At 37.1% G+C, this 27,690-nt stretch overlaps 2 protein-coding genes across 7 annotated transcripts in view; one reads left to right on the top strand and one right to left on the bottom strand.

Annotated features, from left to right (window-relative positions):
* LOC122988462 (E3 ubiquitin-protein ligase rnf213-alpha-like) overlaps positions 1-20,577 on the top strand; it is a 56,524-nt gene extending 35,947 nt beyond the window's left edge. For 3 of the 6 annotated variants that reach the window (XM_044360776.1, XM_044360779.1, XM_044360778.1), the window contains 28 exons: positions 72-247; positions 589-709; positions 1,020-1,120; positions 1,208-1,387; positions 2,784-2,929; positions 3,249-3,351; positions 3,693-3,807; positions 5,268-5,475; positions 5,579-5,769; positions 6,109-6,231; positions 6,977-7,087; positions 7,391-7,633; positions 8,000-8,087; positions 8,409-8,443; positions 8,581-8,684; positions 11,207-11,360; positions 12,060-12,234; positions 12,757-12,839; positions 13,184-13,435; positions 14,053-14,182; positions 14,875-14,952; positions 15,046-15,226; positions 16,247-16,454; positions 16,937-17,014; positions 17,539-17,736; positions 18,458-18,547; positions 18,659-18,837; positions 19,903-20,577. In XM_044360776.1, coding sequence (XP_044216711.1) covers positions 72-247; positions 589-709; positions 1,020-1,120; positions 1,208-1,387; positions 2,784-2,929; positions 3,249-3,351; positions 3,693-3,807; positions 5,268-5,475; positions 5,579-5,769; positions 6,109-6,231; positions 6,977-7,087; positions 7,391-7,633; positions 8,000-8,087; positions 8,409-8,443; positions 8,581-8,684; positions 11,207-11,360; positions 12,060-12,234; positions 12,757-12,839; positions 13,184-13,435; positions 14,053-14,182; positions 14,875-14,952; positions 15,046-15,226; positions 16,247-16,454; positions 16,937-17,014; positions 17,539-17,736; positions 18,458-18,547; positions 18,659-18,837; positions 19,903-20,059 — 4,008 coding nt within the window. In that variant the 3' untranslated portion in view covers positions 20,060-20,577. Of the gene's footprint in view, positions 1-71; positions 248-588; positions 710-1,019; positions 1,121-1,207; positions 1,388-2,783; positions 2,930-3,248; positions 3,352-3,692; positions 3,808-5,002; positions 5,095-5,267; positions 5,476-5,578; positions 5,770-6,108; positions 6,232-6,976; positions 7,088-7,390; positions 7,634-7,999; positions 8,088-8,408; positions 8,444-8,580; positions 8,685-11,206; positions 11,361-12,059; positions 12,235-12,756; positions 12,840-13,183; positions 13,436-14,052; positions 14,235-14,435; positions 14,655-14,874; positions 14,953-15,045; positions 15,227-16,246; positions 16,455-16,936; positions 17,015-17,538; positions 17,737-18,457; positions 18,548-18,658; positions 18,838-19,902 lie in introns of those variants that run through there. The other 3 variants (XM_044360777.1, XM_044360780.1, XM_044360781.1) reach the window with 3 other exon arrangements.
* Positions 20,578-22,634: 2,057 nt separating this feature from the next.
* lsm4 (LSM4 homolog, U6 small nuclear RNA and mRNA degradation associated) lies at positions 22,635-27,176 on the bottom strand. The gene is made up of 5 exons (XM_044362463.1): positions 27,054-27,176; positions 26,319-26,360; positions 25,560-25,658; positions 24,703-24,883; positions 22,635-23,599 (listed from the first exon to the last, which is right to left on the bottom strand). Exons 1-5 carry the CDS (start codon positions 27,054-27,056, stop codon positions 23,493-23,495), a joined length of 432 nt encoding a protein of 143 aa, XP_044218398.1. The 5' UTR covers positions 27,057-27,176; the 3' UTR covers positions 22,635-23,492.
* Between the last annotated feature and the right edge of the window lie 514 nt (positions 27,177-27,690).

The raw sequence follows: 27,690 nt of genomic DNA, 5'->3' as shown, positions 1-27,690 counted from the left end.
TTTTTTCTCAGGACTTTTTCAAATTTTACCAAAATACTAAATCAGTTCCAAATTGTTCTTGTGTCTTGTAGGTTTTGGATGTCCATGCAGCCATGGCATGTGTTGAAAGCCTAGACTGTCCTACGTTAGATACTGATGCTCTCTGCCAGCAGTGGCTGAAGGAGGTGAAGAGGCTGCAAGCCTCTTTGGAGTTGATTTGCTCCCAACAATTGCAATTACGATACAAAGAAAGACTCCATGATGTCCGGTAAGATGCTGATACAGAGGAAATACTTCATCCCTAACTCTAGTCAAAAGACACAGTATATTAGTTACTGGACGGTAAGGTAGTTACTGTGATCTACCTCTCCAATCTTTTATATGCTTGTTTATTTATGCTACCAACGCATGAGCAGTGGTGCTATTTCATATTGCAAAGGCGAAGTATTTAATAAGCAAGATGATTGTTTAACTTGTTTGTATAGTGTTCGCCATCTCCAGAAATCAATTTTCTGGGGAAAACCCTGCACAGATTAGACTGTCTTGGAGTGAATATGCATATGTTTTTTCAACAAACTAACTGTGGTGATATTCTGTAATATTTTATAGTAATGGCTGGAGGCGCATTTACATCCTCTCATTGTTTGTGGAACACATGCTGCTGGGTTTCCAAAATGAAGAGAAGCAACTCAGAACACTGGTCCTGAATCACTTTCAAACCTTAAGCAGGGTGAGCAGATTTTTAATGACCAATATATTCTACAAAAAACTAATATAAGCAATGTGGCCTACGTCAGATGTGATGAAGGTTCTTTTTAAACCCATCTACCTTGAGGAAACTTTTGGTGTCTCATCATGGTCTACTTGCTGTCATGAAATAACTGAATTTATATTATCACAAAATATCTATTGGCTATAGGCAAATTTTTCCACCATAGCATGTGATATTTTACATGAAGGTCAGCCAATTAAAAAAAGTGAAAAGTGACTATTATGGTCATTATTATATTTATGTCCAATGTGTTTGACCTATTTCTAAGGTTCTGGCGGGAAACTCAGATGTGAAATCCAATACGGCTTTTAAAGCTGTGATTGAAGTATTGAAGTCCTGTAAGCAGGGAGCAAGTGATCAGATTTTCAGGTGAATTAAGTTCTTTTTCATTAATTAGAGAAGAATATTCCTCAGCTGTAGTGAATTTGACTGACACATGGTCACATTTTCATTAAGGTTTGGACTTCAGTGTGGGGTGTGCATAAGAGAGCCTCAAGACCCTGTGGGGCTGCCATGTCATCACATCTACTGCTCAACATGCATCAGGGCAAGCCTTGATGCAGGACAAACCTCTTGTCCCATTTGCAGGCAAGAATTACCCAATGACTTTCAGCCACACGTGTCTGAAGATATCAGGTGAGTTTTTTACATTTAATATATCGTTAACACCAGTAAAAATCCAATGGTGGAACCCACCCCTTTCAGGATCAGTTACAGAATTGCAGCTGCAGAGCTGGTAGGGTTTGACTGTTCATGTTTAAGGATGTGTCCTGTAAGTAATGCAGTTGCTTGCTGACATGGACTTGATTTTTCGCCTTTACTCACTGCATCACTATTGTTATCAGTATTCCTGCCTTCAGGGAGATGGTACAGAGTCCCCTGTGCACAGAAAAATATCTATAATAAATCATTCATCCCACAGGCGCTACATCTGTTAAACCAGTAATTAATGGACATGCCATTGTTGTTTTGAATCCCATGTACCTACCACATTACTTCTTAAATTGGTCTTAAAATATTTTAAATTATTTCAAATCATATTTAGCAATTTATTCCTTACTATTTACAAAGTTGCACCTAATATAGTGTACTTAGATGTTTTTACTTACTGTTTTGGTGACAGGATGTGATATCCAATATTGATTGTAATGCAAGCTGACGATGAATTTCTGCTTTTGTGCAACAAAGGTGAACAATAAAGTTGTTTTGAAGTGCACAGGAGCTTTTGTTGCTATGTGCATTGCAGCACTGTTTACATATCGTAACCAATCTCAGTGATTTTTTTTTATTGCATATTATCCTCATCCATCCAGCTGAGCATGCAGAAAGCATCAGACACTTCGTTTTTAAAGGGGTGTGGCAACCCTACCTATGCTAGGTTAGCAAGCAAGTGACTAGTTCACTGTATGTATGTGTGCGGTAGTTGTATATAATACAGTTGTTTACCTTGTAGCAGGTATAATAACATGTGATGATACAGTGGAATTAATGTATTTGAGTAAATGTCACTGTGAAACACAGTATCACTCAGAAGAATTGCAGTGGCATACAAAGTGAAACTAGTAAATCCCCTGACACAGTGTCATTTTTGGGTAATCAGTTGACTAAACTTTGCTACACTGGAAATCTTGTATTAGTAAAATCCAGCCTCTAGTGCCAGCTAACACTTTCATAAACCCTCTTTTGGGTCAGCTATACATAGCTCTGTGAGGCTGGCTGCTGAAAATGAAAAAAATTAATAGATTCAGTGACATTGTAATATCAAAGGAAATTTGACAGAGCAAAAAAGTAAAAATCTATGCATTAAGGTGTTAAGCATATTACATTTGTACAATTGATTACAATTGATAAGACTCAGAGTTACGGGGAAGAAAGAAAATATTATGTAGTAAATTGTGCAGGTAATAAAACAAACAAGAGACTGATAATAAAACATCTCAAAACAAAAAACAGAGGAAACACTGAAACATTAAAAACTAACTGCCCTGTTACTTAATTTATTATGCTGCATTTGTTTTTTGTCACTCGGCAGGGCCTCTATCAAGAAAAATGCAGAATTCAGGCGGCATTGCAATGGTTTCTTCATTGATCTTCTCTCCACTGTGTGCTTCAAGGACAACAGGCCACCAGCCAAAGGTGTCATCACCCACCTGTTGTCCTACCTGATGGTTGAGACAGGTACCACTTATCAGGGACACATCAAATCAAAATTCATTATTTATTTTGTCTTTTCTTTAGCTTCTTTTATAATGAACCTGGATTTGTCTGACAGTGCATGACGGCTTTGACTATTTTGTACATAATTTGGCTTTTAATACAGTTTTTTTATACATATAAGTTGCTTTTTAGACAGTAATGATTTTGTTGTCTTTCTGTTTATATTATACAAAATACTCTTCATCAATCTGCTTGTTGAAAAGCTTTGATAAGTTTAAATGATTATTAGTTTTTATTTTTGTTGTTACTAATATTTACTCTGAATCATCTTTTACACCAGAACATGAACAGATTCACACCAAAGATCTGTCGCCTTTTGATGAGTCCCCAGATAAAAACCCAGTCGTGCGATCTGTGATCCTCAAGCTGCTGCTGAAGTTCAGGTAGGTAAACTAAATGTCATGTGAAAAGACATCATTTGAATGTGTGTAGATGAATTGGATCCATGTCTGTTCTGAGTTGATACTTGTAAACCGAACAGTACAACTTGCAACTTGTCCTGTCTCATTGTCCTATTTTGATACTTTTATAGTTGTTCGTGTGTGTGTGTGTGTGTGTTATCAGTTTACTTGTCTAGAAATTGTAATTACTGAAATGTAATAAATAGAATTATAAATCGTGTGTAAAGCTAGAGATCTGTCTGACAGATGTAAAGGGCAGCTTTTCAGCTTGTGAAGCTCACCTGCATTGTACCAAGTGAATGATAAACTTCACTGTTTTTCAGCTTCGAAGAAGTCAAAGAATATTTGCAGAAGCATTTGTCATCTGTTGAAGACAGCAAATTTGTGGACGAGGGGGATAAAGCAGAGCTTTATGCCTTGTACATCAACTGCTTAGAGGTAAATTGTCTTGTAAACAAATATATAACAGTACTGGTTTACTGGAGGTTTACAGGAGGTTTGTAGACCTGAGGTGTAGAACAAAGCGATATAAAAATAGCTTTATTCCAGCAGCCATCACTCAAATGAACAAGATGTAGCAATATTGCACAGATGCTATAGAATCAAAGTTTATTTATTTATTTACTTATTTTTACCTGCATTATACTTAATTTATTATAGTGGTTATTTATTTTAGTGTTTTTCATTGTTTTTTGTTTTTTTTTCTTTCTTATTAAGACCTTATTAAGTCCTTATATATTATTACATGTCTGTTTATTGTCTGTTTTGTTTGTAAAATGTATGTCAAGATGAATACCTTGTCTACTGCAAACCAAATCTACCTACAGGTACAAATTAAGTAACCTGAACCGGTACTGTTTAAACCTGCAGTGTGGAGCTTTTACATACGCAACGTCCATTATATTCAAGCCCTTGCCAAACGAGTTCACACAATGCTGATTAAGCATATCACCACCAGACATATCTCTCTGTATTTCACAGTATACTGGAGTTTTTAATCTGGTAATGGGTGTGACATTCCCGCACTGGCCAGATGAATGCATACTACACATGCTCTATGGTCAGGACATGCTTCCACCAGCTGAGCTGGCTAACTTCCGGTTAGCGCTATGCTAACTTGACTGGGGATAACATATTTTATCGTGCAGCTCTTTTAGACTCTCCAAATGTTATCGGACTGAATGGATCAAATTATGATAGTGAAACAAGTCTTTTCGCAGGGGTTGTGTGACGCTCAAAACAATGTATCCACCGTTTTACAGCGCAACAGTAGTGACTGAGTAGTCTACAATGGAGCCTATAATGTAACGTGTCGACAGTGTTTTTGTAATTACTCTCACTGCCAGAAGGGGGTGACAAAAGTCCCGCACTCCAGCTTTAATAATATGATTAATAGTGTAGAAATTGACCAATAAAGATGAGAAGAAGATTTCACTGTAGATTTCAAAAGCTGTGGGCTCCCAAAACCAAAATTTTCCTAGCACGACATTAAACGTCCAATTTATAACTACAGTATTTGAACTTTGAACTGTTTACAGGACATTTTAGGGCCAGAAGGGTCAACTATTTGTCTAGTAATAAATTTAATAGTGAGGCCAGATGTTGTGGGCCTAATGTGTATTCTCTCATTTAGACTTGATCTTCTCAGGGACTCAACTTAAACCAAATACATCAGCAAAGGAGCAGGGGACTTGTGTTGGATTAAATGCAGGTTTATATGCAATGTTAGGGTAGGAGTCATTTTTATTATATTCATTTTTAAGACAGTTAAAGGAGACCCAACAGTAACTGAAGGGGATAGGAAGGGTACAGGAGTGTGTTTCAATTTCTGCTTACTGCTGATACAGGTCAGTTGAAGTGACAGTTGACTGATGCCCCTTTAACACCTTTCCTTACAGGACTCCATGTGGGAGAAAATGCCTCAGGAAGGCAACAAGGCTGAAGCATTGAGGCCATGTTACGATGACGAAACACAATTCCTGAACTTCTTTTTGGCTGAAGTCGCTTCTGTTCCAGCAACAGTGTCTATTCAACATCTGCAGCACATTGCACAATTGCGTCTTTCACTCACCATGGCTGCCCAGCTCATCAGTGACAATCTGTCTGGTGAGAAATAACTTCACTTCTGCTGAAATTAATTAGCAATGAAAACAAAATTCTGTCCATCGGACTCTAATATCAATTTGACTATATATTGCTTCTGTTGCAGAGAACAATGTCCCAGACAGAGCAGAAGATTTCGTGAACATGGTGATTAAGCTCTGTGAAGAGAGTGGGAATGATTGGTTCCGTGTTTACCTGATCCGCAAGCTAAGTGAATGGCAGGGTGTCGAGCTTGTCCAGACGCTGGTGAAACAGCCAAAGTTCAGCTGGCTTTTCCCTGCAGAGGTCCATCAACAGGTATACCGCCTTTCATTAACATATCTGCTACTAAAAGTGTATGACTGATAAAACAAGTAAATATGTCACCATTATTACATGATGCTGCCAGTGGGGCAAATCACCAGCAACACACAGTCATTTGATAGTTTGCAGATCCTCATTTACTAAAACAAGGAAACAAACATGGCATCAAATTCATCTCAGTTGTAAGACTATTCCTGGACCAAGGAGCCACCAGGACATTATTGGATATATATTTGGTATCCATATAATATATCCAATATACTGTATATTTGAATACATTACAAAGTGATTTTGCTCCTCTAACTCCTTTCATGGTGGGAAAATTGTTAACAGAATGAAGATGGAGGCCAGATGGACCAGTATCTTGTGTATGGAGATGAATACAAGGCGGTGAGGGATGCTGTTGCCAAGGCAGTAGTGGATGGTGGTGTTGAGCAGATAGAAGAAGCCTGTGAGGTATTTAAAGTTAATTTACCCCAATCTTTACTGCTACAAGTTATGTTCCATGCACTCTCTATCATATCTTTGACCAATTCCTGTAAATCTTAAAGAGTTTTGACACCACGGACAGAATATGTTTTTGAATTCAAACTGTAATTTATATGGACAAGTGAACTTTGCAGTTTGTAATCAATTATACAACACACATAATACATGGCATTCCAGTGGTTTTATACATTTTAGCACTTTTACTACAAATCACATCTACTTTACATCACAGGTCATCATTTTGCAAACACTGCTGTTGTTTATTACAAAAATAAAAAAAACATTTCATTTCCATTTCAGACATTTATTTCTGTACTGTATAAAATCATTTACATTTAAATGATTTGAGTTATGTCATTAATCACATTGAACTACAAGTCTGAATTAAATGACATGAAATTTCCAATATTGTTGTGAGGAAATTCAGTTCGGACTTTTTAAAGTTTGCATTTAAAATGCAATATTGATCAAAACTGATGATGTTCACTGCAATGGATTACACAAATGAAATTTTCATTGGTCAGATATGGTGTTGGAATTGTGATTGAAGGGATTTTGACAAATAAATAGCAGACATTCACCCATAGTGGAATAGAGGCAGAACCTGAGGGAGGAGAGCTTCCTTTTTGAACTTTTGCCAAAGTTTGATTTAATACAATTCAGTCTGAATAGTAGCTGCTCACTACTTAATGTTTGTTTTTGATTGATGTAGAAATGCACTGCGCCACCAAGGAATCGGACAATGTTCATCCTCCTGGCACTTTTCCGTGAGGTTACAACTCTGTACCGATCTGTAAATACAGGTCTTCATCCCACCCCTGAGGTATGAACAGTGATAAAATACAGCTTTGTGGAAACTGAATGATATATATTTTATACTGTAAATCAAGTCTCTTCAGGAGACAATAGAACGGAGCCAAGAGTTGAACAGACGCTGATCTCATTCAGGAAAACATAGCGTAGATGTTGGACTTTATTCAGAATTTTAAAATGTGATTATTAATATACATTATTTTGACTTTTGTTCCTTGGAAATATAAAGCTTGGCCTAGTAATGCTGTTGAATAGCAACCTTCAGTTGATGTATTGTTGTCATATGTTATATCGTCTTTAATCTTCCCTGTAGCGATGCCAAGCATTTGGAGACCTCATCCAGGGCTCAAGGTTTCTGCATCAAAGAGAAGTGAGGGATTTTGCCTCAGCCTTGGTTCACAACAGGTTGGGAGCTCTGGCCATCCACCCTGGTTATACTATTGTGGATAACACTGTCATAGAACTGACTGTCCACCTGGCAGCTGTGCTGTTAACTGGGACTCAACCCCTGCTGAGGCCACTTCAGCAACTTGGTCTGTCACCTGAAAATATGCAGGTAAACAAATCTCATATCTGCCTCTCTGGACCATTTAAACTTTCCTAGTGTCAGCTGATCTCTGTGTCTTTACAACAGTTTTAGGGTGCATTACATAATCAAGTGTTAGGAGTCTTTTCAAATGTCAAAAAAAAAGAAATTCCCTTTCATATTTACCAGTAACCCAGACTATCCCTCACACACACATTGTAGATATTTTTTGCTATAAGGCAGGAAACATCAGACAAAACTCTGTACATCCATTGTTTTGTATTAATTACTGCATACTTGTAAGGAACTCAACTCAAAGTCGTTAAACTACTCATAGTTTCAATAATAACTGATGATTATTGATGATTTTCATTCTCATTTTATTTAACCTAACAGGGGGCTTTTATACCCACAATGCCTGATGATATGTTAGCTGTTGCTCAAGCAGTCATACAGCAAAACTATGGGCGGCTCACTTGGTATGGTAAGTATTATTCATTCATGTAGAAACCACAATTTTAAGTCTGTTTTTAAGTTTAAGTTTTTTTGTAGCTTCACTTATTTGCTTCATGGTTATACATTTTCAAATTCTATCTCTTCAGTAGATTTTATTTTAAATGTCAGATGTGTTAAAGTCTTTGGATAATCTGTATTGCTTTGGCTCTGTATTTTCATATAGAATGCTCACATAAATCTAGTCAATACAAAATATTTTGACACCTACTAATTCTTAGTTTACTTTGTGTTCTGTCTCAGTACTTCAGGTATTTTAACCCAATTTTAATTAGTTGATTGTTTTTCACAGTGTGTCCGAATAATCACCCATGCTTTGTTGATGAGGTAAGCTATATTTTGCATGTCCAGTTTCATTTATTTGCACAGTGATTACAGAAATGAAGTGGTGCTACAAAAACATACAGTAGATAAGAAATTTGATTTCTGTGCAAACTAATCTGATCTGCCATGTCCCACTGCAGTGTGGCCTGCCCATGCAGAAAGGCAAATGTCTGGAGTGTGGCCATGAGATTGGAGGGGAGCATCATGCTGCCTTGCCTGAATTCAGACCAATTCAACTGCAGCAGTGAGTGTCATTAACGGTCAAGCTATAGTCATGCACTGAACTTTCTCATTAATGTGACAGCAAAACAAAAATTTTAAAGTTAGTTTCCTCCATAATTTAGTGTACTTCCTGTTAAAATTTGTTTTCTCGGTGGACTATGATACAGGGAGAAAATATTTATTTATTTTGTAGATGGGAAAAATAGCAGTTTCACATCTGTTGTATAATTGTTCACATATTGGCTAAAATCTCTAAATTTAGATTTCTTTTCTTTTTTAACATTCTGTTTTGCTGATGTGGTTAAGCCTTGGGCCTTGTTTTAAAATAGTATTAATGGAGCATATTAGGGACCTAAAAGGTCCCAAAAATCGGCATAAAAATATTTATCAGTATTTTTTTCCACTTTTACTGAGTTATTTTTTAACTAATTTAAGTCCTGATCATAACTACAAAATATTCAATAATTTTCAGAATTTTTAACAAAAATTGAGGTATTGTCAATATATTAAAGGCAAGTGGCTTTTTTTTTTTCTCAGCATGTTAGGGACCTAAAAGGTCCCCATCAAGAATAGCCATATAAATATTATATATTAATATTTTTTTTCCACTTTTGCTGAGTTAAATTTTTTAACCAACATCAGTCCTGATCATAACTACCAAATACCCATTCATTTTCAGAATTTTAACCCTTTAAATGCCAGTTTATGTGATGATACCACTAATCTTTATTTAAAAAAAACAACACAAAAATTTAAATATTTTCTATATACTAAAGGCAGGGGGGATTTTTTTTTATCATCACAGTTTGGGATATGTCAATGATTAGCAACAACATTGAAATTTATGCATTATTATTTTTTGTGCAGTATAAGATTAAGGTATAGAATCTGACCTGTTAGCTTATAGTGTATGTAAAGTGTCCTATTACCCTTCAAAGTTTTTACTTTCTAATAGCATATTACCTTATTTTGCTCTAGAAGTATAGCATAAATACAACATCACTTTGAACAACATTTATTTTACAAAATTTAACAAAATTCAACATTTAACTTTCAAAAATTCAGAACAGAAATTAATGAGTGAGTGAATGGGTCTGTGTCTGCGTGTGTGTGTGTCACAGGTAAGAAATGCATAGCACTAGAGCTGGCTGTATCTATAAGTTTAGCTACGACTGCAGCTGTGGAAACAAACTGATGGTTTAGGGTGCCTTGTTTGGTTTTTGCCCCGCTGCGCCTTTGCGGCACTGCAGGTTTCTGTGTCTGGAAGGAGTGTATATATAACTGTGTATGGGTGTCTATTTAATTGGGGGACTTTGAACTTTCTTTTATCTCTGTATTTCAAAAAATATGAATCAGTGTTGAGAAGACACATAAATCAGAGCAAATGAAAAAAATGCTGTGGGAATCACTTGCCCTCTTGTTTCACACACACTCACACACACACACACATAGATAGAGTGACAGATATGCACTTGTTCAAGCACGCATGCATGCAAACACACACATAGTCACACACACATATACCTTCAAAGCTCAATAGCATATACTCTATTGTAACCCATTTAGGCATCTGTATCAGGTTTAATATCCTATATTTTATTGAGTCAGAAGGCCTGCATGTGCATGTGTGTGCATGAGATGAATAAATTTGCTACAATGTCCTGCAAAACTTGATAATGCATGAAATGCCCCTGGTATAGCCCCTAGTGGAGAGAAATTCTAATGGTATGTATTTGTTCTTCATCAGCTGGAAAATAGTAAAAACTACAATTTTTAAGCCAGGGCTTCAGTTTGAAATACTAATAAAGTAGAATGCATGTTTATGCAATATTGTGGCCATAGGATCAAAAAATACAGTTTTTATAAATAGTAAAAGCTAAAATTTTGAAGGGAGGGCTTCAGTTTGAAAGTTTTATAAAACAGAATGCATGAATTTATGCAGTAGCAACCACAGGATCAAAAATTTTGGTTTTAATGGGTTTCAATGGGACCTAAACAATACCATAAGTATTTTTTCTACACAGTGTATTATAGACTTAATATAGGATCTGTGGTTGGATTTCCAAAATTGGACAAAAAATGCACACCTTTGACAAAAATCATGGCTACAGCATAATCACAGCCAAAATAATCGAAAAAATAAAACATTAAAGGCCCTTTTAGGTCCCTAGTGAGGCACAAGGGTTAAAGGAGGATAAATGTTCACTGAATAGCAAAGCACAAAATCAGTTCAGTATTTTTATATTTATGGTATTTAAGTAGATAAATATCTAGTTTATCACCAGCTGTCCATATTATTGTGATTTATGGGATCTATGGAAACATTTTCAGTGTCACATTATGTAGCATGAAAATACTCTTGATTAAGATATTAAGAAAATATAGAATAAAATTAAATTATTTTTAATAATTTGAGTTTCTACTAGCAACACTAGGATGATAATTTGTGACTCCCTTTTTTCATTCAATGTTGAATGTAGTTATGCATCATGTACAAGATGTAAATAACAACTCCAAAACACTACAAAATAATCTTTGTTTCAGTGATCGTACAAGGCCTGGCCACATCCTGGGAGACCCTGAGCGAAGAAGCGACCCAGACACCCTGGACACCAAAAACATGTCTTTGACTCCCTTCACTCTGGTCAGGCTGGTTACACATTTGGCCATGCTGCTGGGGGCCTCAGAGAAGGCGCAGGTGAGAAGATGAAGAGTTATTTCCAAAATGATATGTCAACCCTGTAAAAATGAAGTATCTATATCAGCACCTACTGTGTATTAGCATTATTATGGGATCAGCTTAGATTGAGGCCCTTGAGTGGGCAACAATATAATACAATAATAATAAGTACAACAATACTAACTTCAAATATGGACTCACACTAAAATGAAGTGCAACAATGGTACCTCCAGTCTATAAATAGTCTATAAAGATGGACAGCGCGTCTCCACTGTGTGCTGCTATGCCAATGTGAAGCCAAAATATCTTGTTTTAGGGAGCTGCCATCTGATTTGTGTGATGTCATTTACAACCAGAGTCTGTGCAGTAGAGTCAGGTGGCAGGATGCCCCCTCACCTGTCCTGCCTCCTGACAGAGGTTTGAGAGCAGCTGTCAATCATGACGTCACAACCCCTTTGTATGTCGTCAAATAACTAATTAAAAGCAAACTTAACAGAAAAATGAGCACTTAGACAAACATCAGCATGATAAGAACTACCTAGAGTGACAGAAACCATATTTGTGAAAAATTAGTTTGACATGCACTTTGATTTTTAGCTTACTTCTCGAACCTTTAGGCCATCACTGCCCCTGAAGTGTCTGGAAAATGCATATAAAATTAAAAATTTTCTCTTGGATACGACTGTGACATTGCCCCGGCACTCTCTGTCCCTTTAGTTTGTCCAGCAGATCATCCAGCCACCTGTGGAGGACGTTTGTTCTTTTCTCACCCTACACATAATAAAGGATCTGGATCAGCTGTCCCAGGCACTGGGAAGAGGAGCTGACGACACTGTAACGACTGTCCACTTGGTGCTCAGATCCCTGTTGGAACCAGTACAGACAGATCACAGTAAGCCACATATTACCTCATCTATTTTGTCTAAATCATGATAAGATAAGGCCCACCCACACTAACTGAGACACTGCAGAGTGACCATATTTGCCCAAATTAAATTAAATAAAAATGTCATATATGGTCAGTGGTGGGAAAAATGAGTGGAAATTAACTTCAAAAAGAAAAGCAATAAACAGTGTGCTTGATGTTGTGTAATCAATTAAGCAGCTTTTAGTTTTTCTGTCTTCTTTAACCAGCTCTATAGACTGTTGTGATCATGTGTTATGTAATGATTCATGGAGCTTCCTATTTATACTCATCAAACAATTCACCATCTTATAGAATCCTAATTGTTCAGTATTTTCATCCTGTCAATACGTACATATTTTGTCAAGTCGATCATTAAGGAGACAGATATACATTGAGAAATATGGATACTGTCTCCTACTGTTTTTTATCTTACACATTTTTAAAGGGTGGAGAATATAACTGTACATGGTGTATTTTACAAAATACCTTCTGTTTGACTTTGTCTAGCCGATCCTCACCTGACAACAAAAGCATCCAGGAACACCTGGGAGACGACTGTGGCTGCAGAAATTATGACGCCCCAGGTGAAGGTAACAACTTTTACCTTTTGCAGTACCTTTTTACATAATGTCATTTATCCTCCTATGTGTATGAAGCTTTTATGTATGAACACTGCATACCTTTTGATTCATACATGCTGTATATTCTGTGGCCATCTACAAGGCCATCAGTGTCAATATGAGTAATGTTTAATCATATTATTACCCATTTATTTTGTTTAATTTTTATAATTGCTTCTCAGTATATTCCGTTAATATTAGCATTTTTATTCCATATGCATTATATGCAGATATTTTTATGTTTTTTGTTGCACTATATAAATATAAATTTCCCTTTTCTGCTGTAAACTCTGCTACCAATATTTTGTGTCTAGGATCTTGATCAGTTCCTACAAGAAGCACAAGGCAGCATCAGGACTGACTCCCGTGTTTCTTCCAACTTCATTATGAGGACGACTTTTGGTGATGATTGTACCTTCCTGACGTCGCTGCCGCAGGGCTCTCAGGTCCACAGCTCAGCGGTGTGGAGCTGCAGAGAGAGGCTCTCATTGCTCAGCCTCACACACATTGTGGAGTATAATGACCAAAAGGAGGAGCTGCCTTTGCTCTGGAAGTTCCTGCAGAAGGTGAATGTTTGTTAGATTAACTGCTTCCAAACATCTCTGGCTATGCTTTTGTGACAACAACGGGCCCAATTTCCTCCTGACCTTTAATCTAGAGCATCAGTTCAAAGTTTCCACTTGTACACGTCATCAGTATCTGATGAGTAGATTGATTTAAGTAACTGCCCATTCAGAGGATGAACTCTTTTGCATTTTGGACACTTTAAGAGATTTTCTAATGAGAGATGTCTTTTAATCTAAAAATGACATTGCAAATTTTAATTTTAACAACCTATATTTACATTTTCAGCTGCATTTCTATATAATTTTTTTAATTTCCAAAACAATTTTGGGAAGTAATGAACATTACATTATTGATTTTATCACTTGTGTGATTGAAAATTGAGTAGAACTTGTACTTACTATCCCAGCAGGCTTCAAATAAAAAAAACTGAATCAAAATCTCTTTAAAGTTTCAGTGATGTGAAAAGTTATTTTTTCACCTTGACAGCTGGTCATCTGTTTTGAACAACAAAATCACAAATGGCCAGAGATGTATTATGGTCATTTACCTTAATGACTTTATATATGCAGCGTCTGGTTATGAGGCATGACTATCAACCCTTTAATTTCTTTTGCAGGAAAGAGAATTTCGCCAGATTAAGCTTCTTCCAGATATCCTAATCCTGCAGAAACGTTTGGTGAGAAAGTTCCAGAACGCATCTGACCAGATAGTGGGCTCCATCGGAGAGTTCATTGAGAAGCAAACAGGTAAAACTGTGATATTCATGAACAATGACACTAATTTTGCGTCCAGCTTCATGTATATGCACTTGGTGGGAATTTGGAATTATTAAAGGATAAGTCTGGCGATTTTCTATATTTTTCTTATTGTCAACAAATCAGATGTGCAGAGCCAAACCAACAATGAATTTATCCTTCTTACAATTACAATTTATTGTATCAAGAGCTTGATATACAGTATAAGAATCTTTTTTTTTGGTGTAATATATGTCTCTGGAAGGCAGAGGGTATTATGTCATCTATAGAGTGAGAAGCTGTGGTTTTTAGGAAAAATTGATTTTGGACTCTTCACAAACATTTTATACACCAGAATGTTCCACAAGCCTCGTATTTCTCAAACTGAGAATCTTGATCAATCAAGGAATTGCTGTCAATTACTGGAATTTCATATCTCTCATGTGGGAACATGCGGCTCTGATGACGCAGGACAGCAGTCACCAAAACTGTCCAATGAATGAGCTATGTGTCAGTTCATATGACTTCATGGTTACAGCTCTTGGTTTGTTTATAATAAGTCAAAGTGAAGACCACTGCAGCCTGAAGACCTTCAGCACACTGAATTGTTGCCCTTTCTAGTTCAATTCTTGTCATACAAATTAGAAAGATAAATGTATACACAACAAATGTGACTGTTAATATTTTCAACTTATTTTGTTTAGAAATGAGGTCATGGTTTGAAAAACACATCGACATCTTCCTGAAAACATGGAATCTGCTCAGAGTGTCTGTAACCAGCAGTGAGTAAAGCACTTATCCTCTTATTTGACCTATAAACGTTTAGCTGTGGCATTCCCAGTGAGTGTATTTACATGGACATTAATAATCTGCAGATGAGATGAAGATCCCAGATGAATTTTGCAGTGAGGATTTGGACCTGAACAGTGACCTGCAGTACCTCTTGCCCCGGCGGCAGGGTCCAGGCCTGTGCGCCACAGGGTTGGTCAGCTACCTGGTGGCGCTCCACAATGAGCTGGTCAACACTGTGGACAGCCACACTGGAGAGGACAGCAGGTACAAAACATACATACATGAACCTACGTAAACAAGTTTCAGTTTCTTCAGTTTAATGATGCAAAATACTGTATTACCAATGTTGCTTTGTCGTTGTACCTGAAGTGTCTTTGAGCGATGCACTTATCTTGTGACACTGCACTGATCTTGACCAGGGGAGGAGTGCATTTTAACTTTATCGAGTGGGAAATTTTTATTACATTTCATATTGATCAGTATGCTACCATCAGGTTCAGACAACATGTTGTGCTATTTGATGTCAGCTTTCTTTCAGCAGACTGTGTTTAATGTATTTCCACCAAACCTCTGACCCCACCAGGGATCCACAGAATCCTCTTCCATCCTCATTGTCTGTTTTTTTACTTTTACAGTCACCTTTATGTCTGATATGCAGTTGTCTTGGAGGGCCCATAGCTCTACTACCAAGGTCTCAGCTAGCCAACTTACTACAGATAGAGCTGCACTTATGGAGTTACCACAACTCCTCATGTTTGCTATGTTGGCAGAGCCACATGTCAGGGCACCCTCAACAGGCATTCACGGGAAATTGATAATCTGCTACATGGAATCTGCATCATCAGTGAGGAATGCTTGTATCAAGTCCGTTATATTGGTTTAATAAAGGGTCTGTTAGAATATTTGTCTTTGTCACTGACATATATGTTAGATGTGTTCATTTGTCTAGTCTAGTGTGCATTCTGAGGCTCCACTAACAGACAATCCATCACATTTTGCTCTCCCATACTAACCTGTTTGATCAATCTATCATTGTTGGAAGAAATGCAGGCTGAAAAATATGCTTTCAATAGTACAACAAAACTACAAACACAGAAGCCTTAAAAAGATAGGGGGAATGTGGTGAAAGCATCACTTCAATACCAAAATGCACATTTAAACATTCAAACAAATGCAGTGAACAGGCTAAACATGCAAAACACTGTAATGGTCATTTTCATAAAAAAGTGATACCAGATTCAAGATTCACTTTTTTCACTATGATGTCTCCAACTTCTACTGCAGCAGCAGCTACAGGGTGAGTGTGGCGGAGCTAACTGAGCAGCATGTGATCAGCTATGAGGTGGAGAAGGACCTGCTTCCTCTGGTTTTATCCAACTGCCAGTACAGTTTAGAGCATGGCCATGAGACAATATCACAGTACGACCTGCCCAGGATCCAGCAGCAGATCCTCACCCGTTTCCTGCAAGGAAAACCCCTCATCAATCGCATAGTGAGTCCCCCAGCATGTTTTGAATAAAGCAAACTGGAGAGTAAACAGACCCATACAGGCTTAGGCAGGCCTGTACAGTCCATTATAGTCTAGATTGTGTTCCACCTTGACAAGGAACAAACAAGCGAATTAAGTGAAATTGTTTATTCAGTCATTCGCCATTTCTTGCAAAAAACAGAGTGTCACAGACCCTCCTACACCTGTGGCATCATGTCAGACTGCAGCCAACACAAGAAAGACTGACAGAGAGTCGATGCTTTATTTTGTCTGACCTGGTTTGTTCTGGACTGTCATATTGAATTGTACTTAGTGCAGTTAGCGAACCTAGTTGGTATTCATTGTGTTGGTTAGCTAACTTTTACAGAGCAATTTACTACATCTCAGTATACTTTTTGTCATTGTTGCATCTACTCTGTGCCTTGATTATTTAACAGTTTTATTTCTGTATTTTCCTGCTTCTCTAATTTCACTGCTTATTCAAGGGAATTCCAACTCTGGTCAACACACAAGAGAGAGACTATGAAACCATCTTCAAAGCTGTTAAAGGAAAAGTGCCTCAGGTAAATTAATAAACCTTGTATCCCTCCCAAATCTTCCAAAGTGTTTGTATCCATTAATTTTTGTATAATAGGATCTCTGACTAGATTATATTATATTATTAGGCTAGACAATTAATGTCAACATTTTGTTATGTGGCAGGTATGTCAGCTTGAAGGTTATATATCGTGCACGTCCAGTTAATTTGATCAACTGTATAAAAATTGATAGTCATGTACATGTAATAACATGTGATGATAATAATAATATTGTATTTATACAACACTTAAAATAAAATCTGATAATTAACTATACAAAAATAAAACTGTAAAAAAAAACAGCAATAATAATATAAGATAAAAACAATAATAATAAACAGGTGATATGTGTTAGAAGTAGAATTTTAGAAAACGTTTTTTAAAAGATGATTTAAAAGTGATTTAGTGAAGTGATGTACATACAGTAGACATCACATCATCTGGTGCTGATTTACATTGACAGTAGATTACGGCTTCAGGCTTCATTGATACTTTCTTTGCTCCTTCAGGAGGCGCTGTCTTCTCTGATCCGAACTGGCCTGTCCAGAGAGCTGGACTCCTACAACGAGGTGTGTGAGGCACTCAAGATTGTGGAGCTGCTCCTGGGATTCCTCACCATGACTGGTGGTGATCCCAAATATCCTCTGGTCGCTTACCTCCGGGACATACTGAAGATGGCCGACCACATCGATCGCCACATCTTACAGGTCACTGCATATTCAGCCTCTTTTGGCTGGTGTCAATGTTAATGTTTCCTCAACACGGCTGGATGTTGGAGAATGAAGCTGAAGGACAGTTATTTTCTGTCAGTGTAAACTGACACATTAAGACATTTGTAAATGTGACTCTGAGTCCAACAAGAGAACTGCAGTGCAGTTTTTTAGGTGTCAGAACATAATCCACACTTAATGATAAAAGTCATTCAAAAATCAGGTAGCCTCCTAGTCCCCAGCAAAACTCAAAAAGTAGCCAAAATAGCCACCTTTGTAATGCTGGCTATTATTTACTGTTAACTAGTTAATGCATTATTATAACTACTTAAAAGTAAAGCATGGTGACAGTTTCTTCAGCGTAGCTTGGTACAATTTAATTAGCACCACAGCGACTGGACAACAGAGCTCTGACGACAGATAATACACCACCTTATTGTCTTGCTCGCAGCATATCAGTCCACCAACAGAAACAGTAACTAAAACTGCACAAAAATAAGGACATTTTGAACTACAGAGTATATATAATTACTATTAAATAAATTATGTCCTAAACACAAGTAAAATAATGTAATCTACAAAATAAAGCTTCACAAAAATAAATCTCATCTTAATACTATACTCAGAACCAAAATAAAACAAAGTTTTAACATTCATGTAGTTTGCTGTCACAGTGTTCATGGAACAAAGTCTTTCCTCTGCTGTGTTGTTTCTTCAGGCTCTGGGCAGATGTACTCTCAGACACTGTATTTCTCTGTGGCAACTTCTCTCCTCCCTCAAATCTGAAAACATGTTGCGTCTTAAGAGGGTAAGCATTACTATGTGGGCTGGTTAAATGCAGAATAAGAGACTTACATGATATATACATTGTAATTCAACATACATATTAAATATCTCACTCCATGTTTCCTTAAAAAAGGAGCCATTTTCCGGGTATCCAGCGGAGTACCAGAAGCCGTTGACAGAAGAGGACAAGAATCAGCTGAAAGGCTTCGTGTCCAGAGGAAACGTGGACCAATGGCTGCTTGAGATGCATGAGTTCATCTTGTTAAATCTGGGCCGCCCACAGTCCATTGGCAACTACCAGCCATTCTGGAGGTAACCCCATTTAACAGCTTCAGGATTTTTCTTTAACTCAAATATTCTCCACATAGACCTCCAGAGTTTTTATGAAGAGATGTGGCTTTACCCCTAAACCTCACTGTCGTTACAAACTCATACTGTGCAGCCAAACGTTTTTCAAACCCACAGAACTTTTTGTGAGTGAGTGATGAAGTTATCCCGCTCCCCCACGTCTGTGTTTCGTGCAGCGCTTTTGCATGGAATAAGCTAAGTCTGTATTTTACTCTAATTTACTAACATTGTCCCTCTGGATATGCATGACAACATGACAGGCTGCAAACTTTAACAGCCTTGTCTCTAAATGACGTAAACACATAACTGTGATGGAAACAGAGGACAGTGACTGTGTTCCCTGCTCCGAGCTCTCAGCTCCAATGTTAAATGCCATGAAATGGGCTAAACTCCTGTTTAAACAGACACGTACCAGTGTCTCTACTGTCTCCTCTCCTGTCCAGTGTGAACTCTCCAGCTGGCAACGCTGTCAGCAGCTGGAGGGAGAGATGCTCCGTTGTGTGTTTGGATTTTATAACTGGACTATTACCAGGATGCAAACTTTTTATTTCTTTTGAGGTTTTCACATCACAAACAATGAACAACAGCATTAAAATATGAGTCTTGCAGGTAACACATGAGACTCATGTAGCTGTTATATCAGTTTAATGTAGGCGGCTTGCTGTAACTGCAGTAACTGGGCGGAGATCAGCCTCCTGAATTCGCACCCAATGTTGTCAAAAGTTTCATTTATAATTTCTACTGCAGCCTCCAGATGAACATTTAATATCCAAGAATTCACATTATAGACACTACCACTGACTGTCCCTGTAACAAAGTGGCCGCAAGTTTGCACATCCAGCGCGGTCCAGCCATGTACTAGGTTTTAACCCAAAAAAATGAACAGACCACACAGTCAGAGAGTACAGATCTTTGAACTGAACTGAACGGTAATGTTAAAGAGAGAAGATGTTTAAGTGCAAACTGATCTTCCCCTTTGAATAGAACTGAGAAAGTAATGTGTGAAATTGTCTATTATGTCTTCCTCAGTGTGAAAGATACTTTGGTCGCCTACATGGACCGTAAAGAAGAAGAGGTGCCTGCTTACTTGGAAGACAAGTTCCCTGAAAATCTGTTGCTCTCCCAGATAGTGGAAACTTGGAAATGCTCTGTCATTGCCAAACAGGACTGGATGATGAATGGATGAATTAGATTAGTTTAAAGAGATTTGAGATCATCAGATTAATTTCTGAATCATATTCTTGAAGTTAATTTTACTTTTATTTTTTTTTTATTTTTTTCTGTTTTTATTCATTTTTCTCTGATGATGTGCATGAAACGGCTCCGAAAATACAATCAAGCCTATCAAGATGATTAAACTTGAGCACACGCTGCCTTAAATATAGTTTGTTTACTATGAGCCAACTGCTTATTTACTGCCTAGTACTAGAATAATAGAAATGTTTTCAAGAATTATGGTCGGAGTCTTGTTTGAAAAAAAAAAAAAACTCTATTCAAAATCTATTCAGGGAAATTATGTATGACTTTGAAAAGCACAAGTGTGTCTGTTTTTTGTTTCAGGATTATTCTTATATTTTTCAGGATAAAAGTTATTTTCCTATTTACCAAAGAAATCTGTGAAGAAAAAAATATACTGATATTTTCTCACAATGAAGTAATGTACTCTCAACGTAAACCTCAGTTAATAAAATTATTAATCAAGTAGTTGATGGTGTGGAAATGTTTGTTCGAATTAATGTGAAAGTAAAATGCTCTTTGAATCAAAGCCATTGCAGTATGAGATGTCAGTCAAGTAAAAACTTTAATTTAGCTGATTTATGACTGTAGACAATGTTTGGAGTCAAAAACATCACCCATGGGTGCCTGCAGGGATGGGTGGATGCTGGATATGTGTGCACTCTTCACTGACATTATCTAGTATATCAGTAAAAGAATCAGGAAGGAAAATATCAGCTCTTCTAATTCTTGATATTTAATCAGCGACACCATCTTTTTTAATGGCACCAAGACACACATTAGAAGTGATGTTAGCTATAAAATGTATTGGATTTGTATTTTAAGAAAGATGTGTGTTTTCCTGTTCACTTCAATACAGCCAGAGTGTTTTTGGCTCAAGCGGCCATCAGCTGTTTGGTTTCAGGTCAAACTAGAAAATGATATTGCAGAGGGCTTAACCACAGAGCCTTGAATATACTAGAAGACAGAAACGTAACAGCACACATCTGCTGAATGAGCTGCAAAGTTTGACATTTGAATAGTTTTTCTTGTACAAAGTATGCAGCAGTTAAAAAAGTCCAAAAAATACACAGAATGTGGAAAAATAAGTAAGTAAGAAGTAGCAGAACTACGAAATGCAATTTTGGAAAAAAATTTAATGAGTTTGCTGAAAGCTGAAATTGACTGTGTTGCATTACTGGAAGCTGGATAGTATTGAAACTCTACCAAGACTGACGTTGCCTGCAGGTGGGATTGAACCCACGACCTCATGTTTGTAAGACAGCAATGCAATGAGCCAACATGTGACTCAGCAAATAGTGAGCAAGATCAGATTTTCATATTTAGACTTTTAATTGCATAAAAAATATGGGTTGTAAATTGTCCAGAAAAGGTTTTCTATACTTCATGTACACATCATGGCTGCATTGTTATGATGTTGATCAGCGAGAAAACCATCTGATTCCTCTGAAACACAAGCTAACACTGTTTCTAGACAACCGAATTTGAAGAAAGGATACAAGGTGACAAGGATTTGTGTGTGTGTGTGTGTGTATGTCAGTATGTTAGTGTGTCTTTCTATGTATTGTTTTGGTGTGTATATGTGGTCTGTCATAGGCTACTTTTAGGGACAAATTTCAGACGTAAGACCAGTTAAATGGACAGAAGCCGTGTCCCCAATTGGGTAAAAGCTGATTTTTGGGTCAGTAGTTATGGTTAGGGTAAGTCTCCAGGAAATTAATGTAAGTCTATGTAATGTCCCCAAAAGTGACTATGATCTGTGTGTGTGTGTGTGTGTGCTGCAGCAATTACACAAAATATTCTATCCTTTTAAATATACTATACATGTTATATAAAACTAGTATGAATATCAGACTATGTGGCTTAATCATATTGTAAGTCTGGCCTTCATTTTGAGTATAAACAGATTAGAAAATATCAATTGTCAAAACATTTTGGTCATTAAAATTAATTTAAAGCCACTATTGATTCTGTTCTTCAGGAACTCAACAGCAGGTGATGAAACCTGATACAGAAATCCACAAAATGTCAAGTTTAGATTTTAAAGAAACATTAACAACTGGGCTGCTGGTCCAGTCCTGTCTGCTAAACTTCAGTCTTAGATACAGATTCAAGTTCAACCACTTATTAAGTTTATATGTTTATGTTTTTCAAACCTTTAAAGGCAAGTTATAAGGAGTTTGGTAGATTAATAAAAACATACTTCTGATCTCATTCAAGATATTTAGTCATCAGTGTTAAAGAACTGGCCAGACTGTCCTTGTTATAAAGCATAATGCTAAACAAACATCTTCCACACATCACAGTTCTGCCTTTTTGTTATCTCAAAACCTACCAGCAGCTGATCCTGGACAGAATTCAAGTCTTATAATCACCATGAATTAAAAACCATTAAAAACATACATTTATCCAAAGAAACTGGATCAGTGTGGCAGCAAAATATTGTAATTTGATTCCAGATTGTTTTAACTAACAGGACCTTTGAACCTTCAGACAGAAGATCTGTTCTAAATAAAAACGACTGCTTTAACAAAAGTTGTTTTATTCTCATGTTCTCATGTAAATAAATTACAACATCATCTTTTGTTACAAAAATAAAATGAAACCCAACCAACATGACACATGTTGGACTTATCCATGTCAGCCTTAAGAATATGAGAATCTTTTTTTTTTTCTGGAAATCCTAATCATCATTATGTATCATTTTACAAATGCTTTAACAAAAGTTAAATTTCAAGGACTGAATCTTCGTCCCCATGCTGCCAGTCTACGATTCCACCTGCCGTGATCGGACCGCGCAGCACAGCAGTCAAAACGAAAGCGCTGCAAACCACAGAACGTCACAAAACAACACAAAAATAAAGAGCTTGGTTAAAAAAATATTCATGCAACAGAATTTGGGGCCGGGCAGTTCCTTCACCGTGAAAACTACGCTTCAGGAGACAAGTTGACAAGCAAACAACCACCAAGAAAATAAAAATAAACAGAAAATAAAAACCTAATTCCAGTGTACCAACTGATGAACTGAACTACGTTTGGATGATAATATCGTGTGTAATGATACAAAAAGTTCTTGCAAAGTTCTAATGATACATTTCACAAACTGAGACTGAAGTTGGTCTTCCAGCTCTGACTGATGCACTGGTATAAGGTCATAATAAAATTAAAAAAAAGTTAATACCAACTCACTGACGGTCAATGCTAAAAAACAAAATCTAGTGCAAATGCACAGCTTCTTTCAACTTCTCCCAGTGTGATTTCTGCAGTGGTCAGTCTTGACAAACACCACAGCAGAAGGAAACACCAGAATTTTATCTTCATGTACTGAAGGGAGTAATCGCTCTAAATAACAGGTTGTTTTGTTGAAGGTGCAACGTTGTCTGTCAGTGCTGGTTCTTCATTCCCTGTGGTTTGCCTGGTTTCTTATCCTGCTGCTGCTGTAGGCCCCGACCAGCGCCGGTCATTCCTCTGCCACGACCGCCAAACAAACCTACAGAGAGAACACAAGATAACAGGGACAGACAGAAGCTTAATTTCTGTTAGGTCTGATAACAAAAACTGAATGTTGTAAAGGAAGATTTCCATTTCACCACAACATTAATGATTAGTTGCAGTTCTTTTTTTTTTTATAACAAGATGAAGTTAAAGATTCTTGGTTTGTAAATGTGTAGAATCACTTCTCCCAGAAAATAAGAACTTGGCTTTTCTGCTGCACAATTATCTTCTCTACTAATTTAAGAAAAACTGACTCATATCGGCAGCATTTTTGTGACTCTTGACAGCAATAAACTGATATTAATATCTATCTGATGCAAATTCACATTTCAAGTTTTGAATGGCATAGAAGCAGCCAGTTTTTGTGGCAACTCCTACAAAGGTGTGTCCACTGAAGAGGAAGCTGGTTGACAAATCCGGGCTGTTTGCCTTTTTGTACATTTTTCTAACTAAAGATAACCAGTGGTCAAACCTCGGAGCTGTTAGACATGACCTGAAAGGGTTACATTCACAGACACTGATGGGAGAACATTTTCCTTGAGGATTTTATTGGCTAAATTTGTTTTTCACATGATTTTACCAGGTAATAATATGTTTTATAACATCTTCAATTTAAGCTGAGGAAATGTGGGACTAGGAAAGATGACACATGCACACAGAGTGTGGAGATGCAGGCCAATGGGATGTACTGTGTGTACACATCTCTAAAATGTAAACCTTTCAAAAATTAGGAAAAATATCTTCACTTAAGCTTGTTGACATGTATTTTTCAGTTATGTGATTCATGTTCAAACATTTTTAAAAAATCAGCCCAATGATTAATTAAGGAGCGGATATTTTCGTCAACCAAAGTTAACATACCAAAATCTCCACAACCGGAGTGATGTGGTTTAAACCTGACAATTATGATATAAAAATATTTTGATGTGTAATTTACCAGTGTTTTTGGCAAAAGCTTTGGTGCTCCTGAGCAATCAGAGTGTAGGCCTTTATATTAACAGAGAAAACTGGGAAACAACCATAAACTACAACACTAATATTCATGTTGTGACAACAGTAACTAAGTCTGTCTGATCAGCAGGGGGTGTTCCCGCTCACCTCGGCCGGCTCCTCCTCTTCCTTTGCCCTGCTGTTTGTTCTGCTGGGCGCCTCCCCGTCCGCGACCCTTCGACACCACCTCCTCCTTCACCATGTCGATGATCTCATCTGGGATTCGTAGATACTTGATAGTGCTTCCTCGGATGTAGCACTCAGGCATCCTCCAGAACTTATCTCCATCCTGTGAGAAGGGAAAAAACATTTCCTGTCATTTAACATTTCGTTATATTTCTCTCCTCTTTTTGATACAAGATGACAGAGGAAAATAACAAGTACAGTCTGGGAGTCGAGTCGCACATGAACAAACAATTGCAAAATCATTTTTGAAGTGATCAAGTATTCGGTCGACAGAACAGTAATTAACTTATTAAGCACTTTATAATATTTAGCAAAATTATTAAACATTTAATGATTAAAACTTAACTAAACATGTACCTTTGGTTTTAGACTTTTAGTCAGACTTGTAAGAAATTTGAATATAACACATTATTACCTTGTGATGGACATTATGATATTTTATAGACCATATATTACTTTATAAAAATAACTGTTAGATTCCATGAATATTCAGTAACGAAAACAACTGCATTAAAACATTGAGAGGATAACAAGCTTCAACCATAAACCACAAAGAAAATACCAAATTACTAGAACAAAACAAAAATAAAAACACTTCCTGTCTCTTACATTTTCAGAGGGGTGCATTTAAGCTACAGCAGCAGCCTCTGAAGACAACACTGACACCTCCAGCTACAAGTTAACACTGGACGTTAGAGTTGTCCACTTTGCCCTCCTTATTGTTGGAAACACTGTGTCTAAAGTGACAGCAAAGAAGTGAAAGCAGAGCTCAGCTTTACCCTCGAGGTGCAAATGACTTCTCTCAGGTTGATGTTCATCCAGTTGTCACAGCTGACCAGGTGACCGTTGTACGTCTCTCCATTCTTCAGCTCCACCAGCTGAGGAGAGAAAGAAAACCCCAAACAGCCAGCTGCATTAGTTTTCTCTTGGTGTAACTGACAAAACACAGCACAGCAATTACAGGCTGCATGTTGCAATATCAACAAACACAAACACAGTGGACACATTTAGGATGTAGCCAAGATTGTTGGCTACATCAAGTTGGCTACAGCAAGTTTTTCAGATTTGTTAAAACTTTTAGCCTGAAAACTAAACAGTCAGAACTGAAGCAGCTCCAGCAACATGTCAAACACTATACAGCACACAGACAAACCTGAGTAACTTATTATCAGTAGCACCAGCTCTTACAATACAAAATCAGTAGATTAGTTGAAAGACTAACAATTGATGGTCAGTAATTTTTTAAATTGGATAATAAAACATAATTACAGTTAACATAAATAGGAACATTTACTGCTTGCAGGCTTTTGCCTGTTTCACATAAAATCTGATTGGTTTTGGCTGCCGGTCAGTATGTAATCACTTGAGTATCTGACATCTTGTTATTGCATAGTATTTATTATTTTCAACATTTTTGAGACTCAATGATGAATTAGTCAATGGACAGATACATGAGCGTTAAGGCATTGACAACATCTGTTCTGTTGTTCCACTAAGATCCGCTCTTTGCCAGCAGACAGAGCTCAGTGTCTCCTCACCATGGGATGGTTCTGGGCAGTCTTCAGCAGTGACAGGGGAAGCTACAAAACGAAAGAAAACATGATCACACTTTGAGTTTCATCTGATATCAACATTATCTAATTACCTGAACAAACCTATCTGACTAGAGCTAGAGCAAGGCAAAGTTTAGACCCAGTTTTGTGCCATCATTAGTAAATGTTCTGCAGTTTGCACCGCTGGAAATAATCACTCTTCTGAGTTTCTAGATTTACTGATGAACATAACTGGAGAACCCACAATTCACTCAGCAGTGTTTTATTCCGGTAAAACCAACTCAAGCTGACACAACTGTATTTAGCAGAAGGATTGGGTGCAGAACTTATTCACAGCTTTTCGTGGATTTCTGGATTTTGAAGTCCAGACATGGTTTCAAGGTTTATCGTTTACATAACGTTGTCTATACATGCTTCCCGCTATGCAGAGCAGAAACTAACCATGACAGATTTAAGTTAAACGTGTAGCACGATGTAGAGGTTTTCTGTAGCTCTGTGTGGAGACTGTATGCACTTCAAAACAATCTCTGTGGGTAATGATGTTTAATTTAGCTACAACAGCTAACTTAACTTAGCTAGCGTACCGAGCATTTCTCTTTGTGACTGCTCTTTAGTGCTGCTAACTCAGTTAGCCGAGTAGCTGTCGTGCTACTGGTAACAAACTTTTGTCTAAAAGATAATTATCAGCCTTTAATCTAAACACTGCAGTCAAATACTCACCATTGTGATTGTATGTCTGTTTGATTTAGCGTCCTACTTTCTTCCCTGGCCCTCCGTTAAAACGATTTTACCACCTTCGCTTCTTCTTCTTCTTCTTCTTCTTCTAACGAGTTTCCGGTGCTGCGGTGTGGAGTCACGTATAATAAACTGCTGCCTTCTACAGTCTATAACATTCATTACAAGCCAAGGAGCACAAAGGAGAATGGGATTAAATGTCTCATATTAATTGAAATCTCCTAAGAAAAATAATTAAAAAAATAAAGTAAAATAAAAAATTAAAGTTAATAAAAATAAAGTAAAAACAATGAATCTACCTTAAAGGCAAAACTTACAAAAACCCCTCAAAAAACTATAGTCTAAGAGTGAAATATTTGATAATATTATTTTCACTTATATTATTTCTCCCCACCAACTAGATGGAACAGAAAAATTCCGAACTAAAAGTGAAGAAACCCGCAGCGAAACTGATAAAAGTGACCATAAAAGAGAAATCATGATCAGTGAAAGAAAAATGAAAATATTGTAATTAAATGTTTCTATCTCTATATAGTTTTATTGTAAGTTTGGCCTTTGGGGTCTTTTTTATTTCAATTTAGTTTTATTCACTCTCAATTAAGTAGTTTTGTTTGATTCTTGG

Source organism: Thunnus albacares, chromosome 9 (genome assembly GCF_914725855.1).
Source record: "Thunnus albacares chromosome 9, fThuAlb1.1, whole genome shotgun sequence".
Classification (NCBI taxonomy): domain Eukaryota; kingdom Metazoa; phylum Chordata; class Actinopteri; order Scombriformes; family Scombridae; genus Thunnus; species Thunnus albacares.
Note: the sequence above shows the minus strand (reverse complement) of the source record. Positions and strands in the feature narration are given on the sequence as shown.